The sequence below is a fragment of the Oryx dammah genome, unplaced genomic scaffold (assembly GCF_014754425.2).
Source record: "Oryx dammah isolate SB20612 unplaced genomic scaffold, SCBI_Odam_1.1 HiC_scaffold_38, whole genome shotgun sequence".
NCBI classification, from domain to species: domain Eukaryota; kingdom Metazoa; phylum Chordata; class Mammalia; order Artiodactyla; family Bovidae; genus Oryx; species Oryx dammah.
This window is the reverse complement of record NW_024070222.1, coordinates 94,813-110,829: the sequence shown is the minus strand read 5'-3', so window position 1 is coordinate 110,829 and position 16,017 is coordinate 94,813. Positions and strand designations below refer to the sequence as shown.

Genomic DNA, 16,017 nt, shown 5'->3' with positions numbered 1-16,017 from the left:
GGTAGGCTTCCCTGGTGGCTCAGTGGTAAAGAATCCACCTGCCAGTGCAGGAGACACGGGTTCTATCCCTGAGCCAAGAAGATCCCCTGGAGAATGAAATGGCAACCCACTCCAGTATCCTTGACTGGGAATTCCCATGGACAGAGGAGCCTGGAGGGCCACAGTCCATGGGGTCACAAAACCAGTCAGACACAACTTAGCCACTAAAAAACAACAGCAAAATCCTTGAGTCTGCTACAGGTCAGAAAATTTAAGTGCTTGGTAGTACAGGAACATATCTACAGCCTTATCCACAATAGCCATTCAGCTCTACTCTGTGCTCCTGAACCAAGGTAACATTATTTTGATTTCTAAATGTATTTTTCTTAATAATTAAAGTAGATATACAATGTATTTTCAGTAGACCACAAACAGCGTATTTTAGTTAAGTTATATTCTGTGTAAGCCAGAGTGACTTATCGACACCCTGATAAATGTGTTTGTAAGCATATGTCTAATTTTCTCCCTACATCTTTGTATAGTTAAAATGTAGACTTTTTTTAAACAATGTCCATGAATGTAGGATTCTAATTAAAGATATATAATTTGAATATATGTCACTCTCCTTTTAATGTTTAACAGGTGGTTAAACCCCTTGTTTAAAATTGGTCATAGACGGAAATTAGAAGAAGATGACATGTACTCGGTGCTTCCGGAAGATCGCTCCCAGCACCTTGGAGAAGAGCTGCAAGGGTGAGCACAGGCAGCAGGGTGTACAGTTAGAAGAGTGAGAATTTCTCCATGGGGCTGAAGGCTTGTGGGGAGGGTCCTTTGCCTTCTTCCGGGGTCTTCTGAGCCTCCTTCCCTGACACTGAACCCTCAGCCCTTCATGCTGACCCTGGGCTTAGCCCACGTTGGAGGCTGGGGGAAACTGTGTTCCCTGCGTGAGTGGACATGGAAGGAGCCCTCAGCCATGGCCCTGGAGACCTAGCTCTGTCCCCAGAGGTGGGGTTCCTGGAGGACAGTGTCTGCCCTTCTGAGCTGCTCATGACCTGTGGGTTCAGCAAAGCTTAGCAGGAACTTGTTTCTAGAATCTGGGACTTTTCTCTGAAGACCTGGTCTGGTGCTTTTCCTGGTGCTTCAGTATCTGCACCGCTTATCTTTCAGGAGCCCTGCGAGCAGTTAGCCAGCATCTATGGGCAGCCACGGAGCGCCCTGGAGTGAAGGCTTGTCCTCTGCCCTGTCCCTCCCCTGTTTTCCTGCGGCAGGGCTGTTCCCCACTGTGCTTTGTCTCTCTTCGCAGGTACTGGAATCAAGAAGTGTTGAGAGCCCAGAAAGATGCGCGAGAGCCTTCTTTAATGAAAGCAATCATAAAGTGCTACGGGAAATCCTACTTAGTTTGGGGAATGTTAACATTTCTTGAGGTAAAAGCTTTTCCATACAGTGCATTGATTTTGAGTATATGTGGGTTAGTCCTGAGATGGATGGACTGAGGCAGGGAGAGGACAGTGATTTAAGGTCTGAGGGTAAATCTCATCTAGGAATCATGATGTAGATCAGCAGTTGTATTTATCTTTAGAATAGACAGATTCTTAAAGGGCTTGACCTCTGGAGATTACTATTTTTCTCTTAACTGATTAAAACATAGTGTAATGGAAGGATAGCAGCATTGGAAAGATATATTATATCATGTTAGGAATTTTTTGGTGCTCAATATAAATATTGAGTGACCCTTGACCAAAAGAAGATCTTACAACCTCGGGAATATGTGTCCTGTGGTTGGAGGAAGTAACTTCAGAGAACAGTGATCAGGAGATGGCAACAAATGTAACAGATTCCAAAACAAAGGCCAGAAGCAGAGTTTTAATAAAGCATTTGGACAGTAATTTGAAGTAGAGGATTTATGTGGCAACAACAGACCTATGTTCAACAACATGGAACTGAACATTATTTTTCATACAAAGTTAAAAGCACATTGCATTTCCTTCCTGACCACTTGCCCAGTCCCCATCTCTTTGAGAGAGACAAGCTTCATCTAAATAATTTCATCTGATTGATGACTGTCATTTATAATTTTATTGCTACTTCTTTCTTATGTATTCCTTTGGAAAAGGTGTATGGATTCATTACATATTCTAATGTATTGTCTATAGACTGTAAGATAGAGTGAAACGTGTACTGAGGATACTTTTAAGTTGACCTGTCTTTATACTTAGAAATGTCTCTTAATAGTAGGCTTCCCTGGAGGACAGTTCTGACAAAATGTGGTCCACTGGAGAAGGGAATGGCAAACCACTTCAGTATTCTTGCCTTGAGAACCCCATGAATAGTATGAAAAGGGAAAAAGATAGGACACTGAAAGATGAACTCCTCAGGTTGGTAGGTGCCCAATATGCTACTGGAGATCAGTGGAGAAATAACTCCAGAAAGAATGAAAGGATGGAGCCAAAGCAAAAACAATACCCAGTTGTGGATGTGACTGGTGATAGAAGCAAGATCCGATGCAGTAAAGAGCAATATTGCATAGGAACCTGGAATGTCAGGTCCATGAATCAAGGCAAATTGGAAGTGGTCAAACAGGACATGGCAAAAGTAAACATCGACATTTTAGGAATCAGCAAAGTAAAATGGACTGGAATGGGTGAATGACCATTATATCTACTACCGTGGGCAAGAATTCCTTAGAAGAAATGGAGTAGCCATCATAGTCAACAAAAGAGTCTGAAATGCAGTACTTGGGTGCAGTCTCAAAAATGACAGAATGATCTCTGTTTGTTTCCAAGGCAAACCATTGAATATCACAGTAATCCAAGCCTATGCCCCGACCAGTAATGCTGAAGAAGCTGAAGTTGAACTGTTCTATGAAGACCTACAAGACTTTCTAGAACTAACACTCAAAAAAGATGTCCTTTTCATTATAGGGAACTGGAATGCAAAAGTAGGAAGTCAAGAGATACCTGGGGTAACAGGAAAATTTGGCCTGAGAATACAGAATGAAGCAGGACAAAGGTTAATAGGGTTTTGCCAAGAGAACGCACTGGTCATAGCAAACACCCTCTTCCAACAACACAAGAGAACAGATGGACATCACCAGATGGTCCATATGAAATCAGATTGATTATATTCTCTGCCACCTAGATGGAGAAGCTGTATACCATCAGCAAAAGAAGACCGGGAGCTGACTTTGGCTCAGATCATGAAGTCCTATTGTCAAATTCAGACTTAAATTGAAGAAAGTAGGGAAAACCACTAAACCATTCAGGTATGACCTAAATCAAATCCCTTACGATTATACAGTAGACATGAGAAATAGATTCAAGGGATTAAATCTGATAGACAGAGTGCCTGAGGAACTATGGATGGGGGTTCGTGACACTGTACAAGAGGCAGGGACCAAGACCATCCTCAAGAAAAAGAAATGTAAGAAGGCAAAATGGTTGTCTGAGGAGGCTTTACAAATAGCTGTGAAGAGAAGAGAGGAGAAGCTAAAGACAAAGGAGAAAAGGAAATATATACCCATTTGAATGCAGAGTTCCAAAGAATAGCAAGGAAAGATAAGAAAGAGTTCCTCAGTGATCAATGCAAAGAAAGAGATGAAAGCAATAGAATGGGAAAGACTAGAAATCTCATCAAGAAAATCAGAGATACCAGCAGAATATTTCATACAAAGATGGGTACAATAAAGGACAGAAATGGTATGGATCTAACAGAAGCAGAAGATGTTAAGAAGAAGTTGCAAGAATACATAGAAGAACTATACAAAACAGATCTTCATGATCCAGATAAACACAGTGGTGTGATCACTCACCTAGAGCCAGACATCCTGGAAGGTGAAGTCAAGTGGGCCTTAGGAAGCATCACTAAAAACAAAGCTAGTGGAGGTGGTTTAATTCCAGTTGAGCTATTTCAAATGCCCAAAGATGATACTATGAAAGTGCTGCACTCAATATGCAAGCAAATTTGGAAAACTCAGAAGTGGCCACAGGATTGGAAAAGATCAGTTTTCATTCCAATCCCAAAGAGAGGCAAGGCCAAAGAATGCTCAAACTGCCGCACAATTGCACTCATCTCACATGCTAGTAAAGTAATGCTCAAGATTCTCCAAGCCGTGCTTCAATAGTCCATGAACCAAAGTCACTGCAGATGGTTACTGCAGCCATTAAATTAAAAGATGCTTGCTTCTTGGAAGAAAAGTTATGACCAACCTAGACAGCATATCAGAAAGCAGAGACATTACTCTGGCAGCAAATGTCCGTCTAGTCAAAGCTATGGTTTTTCCAGTAGTCATGTATGGATGTGAGCTATCAAGAAAGCTGAGTGCCAAAGAATTGATACTTTTGAACTGTGGTGTTGGAGAAGACTCTTGAGAGTCCTTTGGACTGCAAGGCGATATAACCAGTCCACCCTAAAGGAAATCAGTCCTGAATATTCATTGGAACTGATGCTAAAGCTGAAACTCCAATACTGTGTGCACCTGATTTGAAGAACTGAGTCATTGCAAAAGACCCTGATGCTGGGAAAGATTGAAGATGGGAGGAGATTGGGATGACAGTGGACCAGATGGCTGGATGGCATTACCGACTCAATGGACATTAGTTTGAGTATACTCTGGGAGCTGGTGATGGAAAGGGAGGCCCAGAATGGTGCAGTCCATGGGGTTGCAAAGAGTCGGACACGACTTGAGTGACTGAACTGAACTTCCTGGTGCTCAGAAGAATCTGCCTGCAGTGAGGGAGACCCTTGTTCAATCCCTGCATCAAGAAGATACCCGGAGAAGAAAATGGCAACCTGCTCCAGTATTCTTTTCTGAAAAATTCCATGAACAGAGGAGCCAGGCAGTGTCCAGTCCATGGGGTAGCAAAGAGTCAAACACCACTGAGGGACTATTACTCACTCAAATTTGGACTGGAGCCCAGAATAACAGAAGACATTTGAGAGTTGCTCAGCAAGTACTTGTTGACTTTCCCAGGTCACATATGATAAATGCTTTCCTAGGAAAGGATCATCCCCTTCCTGTGGAACAGAACCTGGGGTCCTGTATCTGGGCTGGAGCTGCCAGAACTCCCAAGATCACTCCCTTCCCTGGGCAGACCCCTCCCCATGGGCCAGGTCAGCCAAGCCAGAGCCTGCCATGGGGAGAAGCTCCAGCTTCACCATGAATTGTAGAGAACTCATGCACCCTTCATACAGGTTTCTGTCCTGGGTGAGTTCTCATGAATTCTGCATATCAGGAAACCCTGAGGCCTCGGTGTCTGCCTGTGGCTCATGCCAGGTGCCTGGTTGGATGAATGGCCTCTGGGTTTAATGTTGGATCATATCCTGGAGCAGGTCTTTCTCTGCTGTCCCTGGTCCTCTATTTTCTCTTTGGTACCAGATGATAAAGAGGCTTGAAGGCAAGTGGGTCTCAAAGCATGGCCCATGTGGATTTTCTTGCTGTCCTGGGCTGTCGGCTCCTTAGGTGCAGTTGCTAAGCCTCAAATGGATCGCATCCTAATATGAGTCCTGGGTCTTGGCTGTGGCAGCTCATGGGAGAAGCAGACATAGAGGGAGAGGCCGCAGGTCTGGGGTTCTTCCTGAGAGGGAATTCACCCCACCGTGGTGCTGGGAGTGTTGATTTCAGAGTTTTCCAGACTCAGTAATACTTCCTGCTGGGGATCCAGGAAGGCCAGGCCTGGGGCTGCATAAGGGGCAGCTGGTAGAGCCCTGGGCCCTCTTTTAGGAGATTGGTTGTTGGGTGGTCATGGCGGAGAAGTGAGGAGTAGAGGACCTTGAATGTCGGGGCTCCTCTGTGTGGCAGTACTACTAGTACCAGTAGCAGTAGCAGTACTAGTTACTTAAATTGATTTTATGAAGCAAATGTCCATGTTGTGATCTATCTGTACTGCTTGTTGGTCTTTATATTTTTGATAATGAAAGATCTAAACTCAGCCCAGGATTTTCTAAAACACAAACGTGTTTCCTTTTAGATCTCCAGCCCTCTTTCAATTCCTTGGCTGCACAGAACACCCTGTGGATCATCCATGATCCCAAGCAGTGTGCTCTTTCCATCCACAGCACAAGCAGGGCCTCCCAGGTACTCCTGGCAGCACCAGTGAGAAAAAGCAGGGTGACGCCAGTCCAGGGTGAGGCTCTTAGGATTCTGAAATATAAAAACCTCTGTTCTATGCGAACTGAGGAGTATCTCTACCACTTGGAGAAACAGGTACCAGGCTGTGGAGCTCTTGCAGGTCAATGCTAACTAGAGCAGAACAGGCAGAGAGTTCCCAGCACCCTGGCCCCTGTGTGCAGCTCCATGGGGACTGCAGGTGGGGAGGACAGGTTTCCGCATGCCCAGGGCCCTCAGGGTGGAGGGGAGGAGCCTGAAGTTTCTGCCTGGGCCAGAGACACAGAGGCCACCTCCCCAGGTCATCAGGGCTTCTCTCTGAGAGGTGAGGTCTCTACCTGCTGGTGTGTAAATGGGGTGACCTCAGAGAGACGGAGTGGGTTCACCCAGCCTCCTGAGAGGGCAGGAGTGGCTGGGAGTTATGTCCTCTTCCCAGGACCCTTAGATCTGGCCCGGCCTTGTCCGGACACTTGGCCTTTGTCTGAGGCCACTTTTGCTGGTGGTCTCTGGTCCAGGTGGAGGCTGTGGGAAGCACATGTTTGTGTAAATCTTCCCTTTGGAGCTCAGCTGATGGGAAGGAAGTAAACAGAATCCTCTGCGTCCCAAAGTGGGCTTCGTGCCTTGACTCACGGCTGGTTCCCCGAGAGCTGCATGGTCTTTGCATTTATTCCCAACCCTTTCTTCCATGTGTCTCTCACTTTGCTCAACCCAGGAGGCTGAGGAGTGGCTGCTAGTGGCAGAGATACTGCGGGCTGAGGGCAACCACTGAGGATCACACAGTGGGAGAGGAAGAGAGGGCCTTGAGCAGAGCAGACAGGGACTTTCAGGGCAGACCGGCTGTATGCGCCCTGCTTGTTCCTGAGAGCATCGCGTTAGCCATTCAGTTCAGTTCAGTTCAGTTACTCAGTCGTGTCTGACTCTTTGCAACCCCATGAATCGCCACACGCCAGGCCTCCTTGTCCATCACCAGCTCCCGGAGTTCACTCAGACTCCCGTCCATCAAGTTGGTGATGCCATCCAGCCATCTCATCCTCTGTCATCCCCTTCTCCTCCTGCCCCCAATCCCTCCCAGCATCAGAGTCTTTTCCAATGAGTCAACTCTTCACATGAGGTGGCCAAAGTACTGGAGTTTCAGCTTTAGCATCATTCCTTCCAAAAAACACCCAAGACTGATCTCCTTTAGAATGGACTGGTTGTATCTCCTTGCAGTCCAAAGGGACTTTCAAGAGTCTTCTCCAACACCACAGTTCAAAAGCATCAATTTTTTGGCCCTCAGCTTTCTTCACAGTCCAACTCTCACATCCATACATGACCACTGGAAAAACCATAGCCTTGGCTAGACGGACCTTTGTTGGCAAAGTAATGTCTCTGCTTTTCAACATACTATCTAGGTTGGTCATAACTTTCCTTCTTAAGAGTAAGTGTCTTTTAATTTCATGGCTGCAGTCACCATCTGCAGTGATTTTGGAGCCCCCCCAAATAAAGTATGACACTGTTTCCACTGTTTCCCCATCTATTTCCCATGAAGTGATGGGACCAGATGCCATGATCTTTGTTTTCTGAATGTTGAGCTTTAAGCCAGCTTTTTCACTCTCCACTTTCACTTTCATCAAGAGGCTTTTTAGTTCCTCTTCACTTTCTGCCATAAAGGTGGTGTCATTTGCATATGTGAGTTTATTGATATTTCTCTCGGCAATCTTGATTCCAGCTTGTGCTTCTTCCAGCCCAGCATTTCTCATGATGTACTCTGCATATAAGTTAAATAAACAGTGTGACAGTATACAGCCTTGACATACTCCTTTTCCTATTTGGAACCAGGCTGTTGTTCCATGTCCAGTTCTAGGTGTTGGTAATACCCACAGTGAAGACCTTGAGTTATAAATTACGGTTTTATATCTACCTTCTTTTCTTTTTCTAAGCATATGTAAGTTTTTAATGTAAAGTTAAAAGATTTTTTTAAATTGAAGTATGATTGGCTTACAATGTTATATTAGTTTCTGTTATACATCATTAGTGATCTAATATTTTATACAGTACATGATAAGTTTAGTTACCAACTGTCACCATGCAAAGTTATTTTAACATTATTGAATATATTTCCTATGTTGTATATTATAATCCTGTGATTTGTTTATTTTTAAAAATTTTATAGATTTATTTTTTTGCCCCTTATCCCCTTTTACTTATTTTATAGTTTGGAATTTGTACCTCTTAAGTTCCCTTGCCTGTTTCACTTGTTTCCTCCACCCCCCCTCAATCCATTTTCTTTCTGTATTCAGGGAGGTAGGAGACTCTTTTTAAAAGATTATATTCATAATGGTTAAAAATTTTAGCATTCTGCTTAGAAGTGAAACTTTAATTGCAGTTTAGAAAATTTTGCTTTACACATGGCTCTTCTCAAGAGTTCTTATTCCACTGTGACCACCTGTGAGCAACAATGAGTTCTCCAAGCCCTTTGTGAAACCAGGCTCTGCCAATAAGATTAGAGTAAATCTCTTACCAGCACTTCTAATAATAAAAGTGATTAAAAACCCTTGTTTTTATGGTGGTTTCAGAGCTCTCTGAGCTGTTGTAGCTCATTTAGCTGTCCCAGGATTCCTCTGAGGAAGGCAAGGCCAGTATTTTCACAGATTAAGACCTGGAGACCCAGGAGGGCACACGATGGGCTCGGGGTCATGTGACTGGCAGGTGGCCGACCTGGTCCCTGAGGCGCGGTGTTCTGACTGCTAGACCCATGTTCTCTGTGTTCTGTCCTCTCCTCCCACAGCCTCCACTGAGGCTCAGAGGCAAGAGGAGCTGCTTTTCTAGCAACAGCTCTGGCCCCTGTGTCAACTGCTTTCTATAGTGTACCCCCCCGACCCCCGCCCCTGCTCCGTGCTATAGATTTTTAAGAAAATTTCAAAAATAAAATAGACTGAAATGGTAACACAATGTGTCACTCCAGCGTTGGGCTCTCTGGCAGGAAGATTGCTGTGAGTTGATTCTGCTTTTCAGAAATAGACACAGGAGAAACCCTGAAGACAGAGTAGAAGTTACTCTTTTCTGAGGGACATCTATACTGATAAAGGAAATGTCCCTTTGTAAAGGTGTCTGCCTCTCTGTACCAGAAAAAGAAGAATGGCTCTAAATCACAGCAGGATCCTGTTGAAGGATGGTCTTCAAGAAGAATGAAATCTGCATAATAAACCCAACCCTGCTGTAGTTTAAGCTGCTTTTCCTGCTAACCTCTCATTGGTGCTCCATCATCTTTTCTTTTGCCTTTAGGTGGAGATGGCATTTAAGGTGATGGCTTGGGCCATCTCAGGGAGTTACTCAGCTCTTCTTGATATTTCGCATGTGTATCAGAAATACACATGTTAATAAACTGCTGTTTGATTTTTTCTTTTGTTATTCTGTCATTTATTATAGGGATCCTCAGGTAGGAACTCAGAAGGGTAAAGGGAAATAAGCCCCTATGTCACCCTCATGAATGTCGTTCAGTCATGTCCAACTTTTTGCAACCCCATGGTCTATACAGTCCATGGAATTCTCCAGGCCAGAACACTGGAATGGGCAGCCTTTCTTTTCTCCAGGGGATCTTGCGAATCCAGGGATCAAACCCAGGTCTCCCTCACTGCAGGCAGACTCTTTACCAGCTAAGACACCAGGGAAGCCCATGTCACCCTAAGCCAGCTTCAATAATTGCCATAATGAGCAGTCTTGATTCATCTGAAACTCACCCTCACTTCCCAAGATTATTTTAAAGCAGTGCCATGACATCGTATCATTTTTATCCATAAATATGTTAGTATGTATCTTTAAAAGATGTGGACTCTTCCCCCCACTAAATATATTTAGCATAAACATTTTTGTTATTATGCATAAATACTAACTTTAATGTCATCAATATCTAGCCAGTGCTCACAATTGTTTTTTTCCCCTCTTGCTTTTGGAAGCAGTATTAAATAAGGTACACTTGGCTGACACAGGTTATACAGATTGCCTTTCTGTTCCCTCCACCCTGTGCCTCGAGGTTGTTTGTCCTGTAGAGATTCCCACAGCCTGGATTTGGCTGATGGCTTCTCCCCCTATGTCAGTTAACATGTTCCTCTGGCACCTTAGTTGGTGTTTAGATCTAGAGGTTTGATGTAACTCATTTGGATTGTCTTCACCTCTTTCATCTATGTAGGGGGTAGGATTGTATACCTCCTTTATGAGGTATATAACATGTTGTATGTGTGTGATGTTAGAAGCTATTCATGATCCTTGCTGAAGGTCCACTAATTCATTAAGGGTTGCAAAATGGATATGCCCTAAGCTCTTTGGTTAACCTTGAACTATAATATTTATAGGAAGAGTAGGGGAAAATAATGTTTTTCACTTTTTAAAACCTATTTTCAAAATGATAAGCTGGTTCTCCTCTGGGGCTAGTGAGTTTTTATTGTTGTTTGTTTGGTTTTGTGAATGTCAGTTTGAGCTCATGGATTTAAGCATTTCTGATTTGCTTCAGTCCATTTCATTTGTTATGCTTATGCCAACCTTTGACCATCTTTGGGCGTCGGGGGTCTATTCAAGTTGGGTCCTAAGTCTTTTGCACATACTCTAGGAATCTTTGCTAGATATTTTGTTTTGTTTTGTATTTTGGTTCCTGATGTAAGAGGATGTTTCTAGCTCATTTTGTACAGCATTTGCTCCAGCCCTGGAATCATTCATTTCTCCAAGCAGTCCTGGCTTCCTTTAGTATGAAATGATATTTAAAAACTATAGTCTGAATGCTAGAGGTGCTTATTGCTCTTGGTTTTTGTTTCTTGGCTTTTTCATTAAACAAAGTTAGAATACATTTTTTAAGGCAAAGAAATAAGTTTATATGGGTGTTTCCAGTCCAAGTCAGATGCAAGAAGTTTTTACTTCATCTTATTATGCTTATATCTGTATCTCTTTCCTCCCATCATCTATTCTTTGTTCCATGTCTAAGCCCAATTCTCAATGATATCAGCATAATTATTCATTTGTTTTACCTTATAATGTGAAAGCAATCTGAAAGCAATTTAAGATTTTTATTTTATTTTTTGCAGTTCATACTGTCTTCAGGTAGGTATATCACACAGAGAATGTGTTTTCAAATTATTTTCTTTAAAACTACTTATTTTAAAAGTTTATTTATTTTTTATTGAAGGATAATTGCTTTACAGAATTTTGCTGTTTTCTGTCAAACCTCAATATGAATCAGCCATAGATACACATATATCCCCTCCCTTTTGAATCTCCCTCCCATCCCACCCCTCTATTTTGATACAGAGCCCCTGTTTGAGTTTCCTGAGCCAGACAGCAAATTCTCCATTGGTTATCTATTTTACATATGGTAATGTAAGTTTCCATGTTACTCCTTCCATGCATCTCACCCTCTCCACAAAAGTACCTAAATATATACCCATCCTGTTGGTTGGCAGAGCCATATAAAAAAGAACGATTGGGTATATATTTAGGTACTTTTGTTTAATTTTACTCTGAAGTTTTAGGAATTGCATTAAAAAAAATTAGCTGTTTTATAATTATAATTCTGTATAATGTTTTCATGATTCCAAAATCAAGAAAACGCTATTTTTAAAGAAGGCCGAAATCCTTGTTAGATCTATTCCAATTCTCCTTCTCCTTTTAGAGATAACTTTTCAGGCGAATTTTAATTCATGTTTTAGTCATAGTTCGAAAATGTCTTTTCTGAACATTTTATTTTTCCTACTGTGCAAAATGAAAAATTTCAATTTCATCACTATAATCTCTGGACTTGAGTTTAGAAGGATTTTTCTAGAAGCATGAAATGTGCCATGGGACTCTGGTGAAAACTCTCTGTGATCCTCGTGACTCCTTCAGAGCAGGTCTGTAGCCATTCCAGGCTCAGATGACATGACAGAGCAAGCGTGGAGGTTAGCAGATACTCACATGTGGTTAGTTTCTGCATCCAGATCTACAGGGTGAGGAATCTTCAGGCTCCACCCTAATCAGTTGTATCTAAACCAGTTTCTGGAGACTGAGCCTCGGGTGGCAGAGTGCACTTATCCCCTCTCAGGTATGCTAAGGTGCAGTCAGGATGAAGACCACTATGTAAAAGATGAGTGAAGGCTAGGATATCTAGAATCCTGATGGCTATGATTCCCCCAGATTCAGTTTTTCCACCTTATCTCTAAATTTTTCTCAACTCTACATTTTGTCACCTTTCCCCCAGTTCTAAAGATTAACTGCCTATTCATTTTTCCTACAAGCTTACTCTTCTCTGTTTGAATGTTTTACTGAAGTGCTTTTCTTTGATAGCTTGTTTCTAATTTCGTGTGTGGTTTTTTTTTTTTTTTTTTTTGGTGAATGAGATATGGGGAAGTTGGGTAAGAAACATTGATGTGGAGGAGAAATTCTACCCACTGTGAAAGTTCTAGCATCTAACCTAGCCATGCAAGAAGTTACCCTAAGAAGCAAGAGGTGGAACCCAGTGTTAGGTGCTTTCAGAAGGCTGAGTACCAAGGACTCTGTCAAGAAATGTCTAACTCGAGCTTCCCTGGCAGTCCAGTGGTTAAGACTCCATGCCACCAACGCAGATGCCTCGGTATTTGATCCCTGGTCAGGAAACTAAGATTCTGCATGCCACATGGTGTGGCCAAAAAAAAAAAAAAAAAAATTCTGCCTCAGAGACTCAGACTCTCTGAGAACCTTGATTAATGAGTGTTGCAGTATTAAATTAGGCTCTTTTAAAGATCCTTTATGATTTCAGAGTTGTGAAGAATTCTTGTGAAAGAGGAAAAACTATACTCAGTTGGTTTGTGGAAAGAATAATCATGGGGTGGTCATAGATTGATGTCAAAGGGGAAGGGTTTAAGGGGGCACTGTTTGACCTCGTTCCTGCTGATCAAGAAAATTTCAGTTTCGTTAGATTCATGGTTGATAATGAATATTTTCTCAGTTGCTTTATTTCTTATTAATTGAAGGTGAGAACCAAGAATGTACAGATGAGGGAATTCCTTGGTGGTGTCTGCCCCACATGTGGTGGGGGCAGCTCCCAGGAATGGCTGCCACCAGTGTCTGTGTCCCAGGCACCCCTTGCCTCTCTGAGAGGCTCTTCAAGATAAGCAGAGTTTTCTGAAATTGGACTTTTCCTTGGAATTCACACCACTGTTCCATTTGGAGTTAAAACTTGGAACAGAACATTGAGCATATGCAGGAGCTAATCTTCTGGTAGTTGGAAAACCTTTCACCTGGTTTGCCTCAGCCAGTTTTACCAAATGCCAGAAATGGAAACACTCACAGATTTCAAATGCTGCTGCAGCCAGCTCTCCTGTTAAATGACTCTTTATCTCTAACCTTTTCTTGTGTGTGGAGGGGATGGATTTACTCAGTCTACCTCTGATGGCCTCAGTAACTCCTGTCCTGTGTGTCTGGAAGCTTTGAAGAATCATATTTAATATGTGTATTCTTATTCTCTATATGTACTTTGGGGATTTGTTTTCACAGTTTTGTGCTATTTACTATTTTGTTTTCTATTTTTTTGAGAGAAATTACTGGAAATTCTTCTTTACTTGCTGTTATTTTTTATATAGAATATAATATCAGTTTTCTATTTTCAACAGTTGCAACTTATGCAGGATGGAAATTCCTTGTGCATTGCACTTTTCATCACTTCTCTGAGTTGCCGTGGCTGCTCCTTGCTGGAGGCAGAGTTGTGATGTGTGCTCAGTCACTCAGTTGTGTCTGACTCTTTGTGACCCCAGGGACTATAGCCCGCCAGGCTCCTCTGTCCATGGGATTATCCCGGCAAACTACTAGAGTGGGTTGCCATTTCCTACTCTAGAGCTCCTCTCCATCTCTGGAATCAAACCTGCATCTCCTGTGTCTCATATATTGAGATGGATTCCTTTCCATTGGGCCATCGGAGGAAGTCCCAAAATAGTGCTTAAGGATAGCAAATGACCCTTCCCTCAAATTCCATCAGATCAAAGTAACAGTTCATGTTTGAAAACCTTTATCTTTTTGAAAATTTCTATCCCAAGTAAAGAATAATGATTATCAAGAAAAAGAAAAAAAATTGATAGATGAGTGAAAGATACCAGCCATTAACTGGCATTATACCTTATTCAGGCTGTTAGTTCAACTGATTTTTTTTTTTTTTTTTTTAGTATTTATTTATTTAGCTGCACTAGGTCTTAGTTGCAGCATGTGGGATCTAGTTTCCTGACCAGGGATTGGACTCAGATCCCCTCCACTGGGAGTGTGGAGGTATGGAGCCACTGGGCCCCCAGGGAAGTCCCTCAACTGGATTATCAAATACTGTTTGTCAGTTTAAAAAAATCCATCTATGTTTAGGCAGTAGTAACCTGCCTTTATTTCCACTCTTTTTTTGCTGTATTTGTTGCATTTATTCATATTCTTTTTGATGAGTGCCATTACTCTTATTTCTCCTGTAATTACAAGGATGCTAAACTCAAATGGAGTGCTGAGTAACAGGAAACAGTGATTCCCAAAGAGAGTCACAAGTTTTGGGAAAGTCTGGGATGGCAGATATTACTGCTGGGCTTCTGGTGGTTTGTGGCTGCAGCACTGGACTGCCCTTGGCCATGCCTGGGCTGGGACTGCCTGTGTGTACAGTTTGATGTTCTTGCTTCCCGGTGTAGGCCTCCACATTTCCATCTCAGGAAACTATAAACTGTGTTTGGCAATCCATTTTATGAGGGACTCTTTCATGAGCTCTCTATGCCTCTTGGGATGGATGACAGGTTACAGTGGAAATGTATGAGAACTGATCATTTTAGTTAGGTCTGATCATCTCACTTATACTTCAACTAAATAGTGTTCCCTTTATCCTCTATAGTAGATGAAAATCTCCATGACTTCATGGAAGGAGAAGCAGTTGGTGCAGCCTGTGAACGTGTGTGTGTGCCTATGTATAGATCAAGACAGGAATGTTGAGGTTTAGTGAGACACCCATATGAGGACTGAGCCATCTTTTGGTAAATATCCTGATCAGGCACTAGCTGGCTGAGCAGAAAATGCTTAATTAGTTTGGTGTTCGGTGTTATGGATTCTCCTTTCCTCCTCTTGTGTGTGGGTTCCTCAGGTTCAGACAGAAGAGAGCTATCAAAGCACACCTGTCAGTGCTTCCGCTGTCCATGTTAGTAATGCAGGATTGCCAAAAAGGAAGAGCCCTGTTCCTGAAAGATTTCCAAAATTTTGGCATGTGGTCTTTTGAGAAGTTTGTGGAGGAAATGACGCTGAGGGCCAAGGTGTTTATTTTTGGTGACTTGGATTCTTTGAGTGTTTGGTTTTCCTTCATGGTGGAGAAAGAAGGGGACCTGGGGAGAAGGGGACCTTCAGGAAGTGACTAGAGAGAGAAAGTAGGTTGTGGGGTGAAGTGGCTGTTTGGCAGGGTGGGTAGGTGTTGCGGTTTCTTTGCCTTTTTCGTTGGGAAAGCAGCTTGCTTTCCCTAAGTCTTACTCAGGGTGGAAGCCTCAGTGCACCCTGAGCCAATTGGCTTAGGCCTTGGGGAAGAGAGGACTGGTAACATTTCTTCCAAACCACTAACTGCAGTGGATGGTGGATGGAGAACCACAGAAGACATGATTTTTTAGCTTGGCCATGTTTAATTTTTAACTCCAAGGAACATTCTAACTTCTAGGGGGTAGAGGCATAGTGAGGCAGTGCTCTCGGGAGCTGAGAGCCTGAAGAGCTGCCGAGCCTGGTTTCTTTGTTGTACTGCAGCCAAAGCTGGTTTCCTTTCTCTTGGTCTGCAGACATGTGGAGTTGGGGTAGAAAAGAGTGGATGTGTTTCAGTGTCTCAATTCATAAAGATTCATGAAGAAGGTGATGAAAGCGTGTCTCCTATGTGTGATCTATGTTGACTTTCTATTGGGCTGGGGCATTGAGAGGACAGGGGACAGGGGCAGGCTGCCGGCAGGCTTGTTCCTGTGGAAGCAGAT

The 16,017-nt window shown here is 42.8% G+C and overlaps 1 protein-coding gene across 1 annotated transcript in view; it reads left to right on the top strand.

The window, feature by feature from the left end:
- Positions 1–621: 621 nt before the first annotated feature.
- Positions 622–16,017, top strand: part of LOC120859165 (multidrug resistance-associated protein 4-like) — a gene marked incomplete at its 5' end in the record, with an annotated part of 90,909 nt that continues 75,513 nt past the window's right edge. The window contains 2 exons of the mRNA XM_040235369.1: positions 622–732; positions 1,283–1,403. Coding sequence (XP_040091303.1) covers positions 622–732; positions 1,283–1,403 — 232 coding nt within the window. The remainder of the gene's footprint in view (positions 733–1,282; positions 1,404–16,017) is intronic.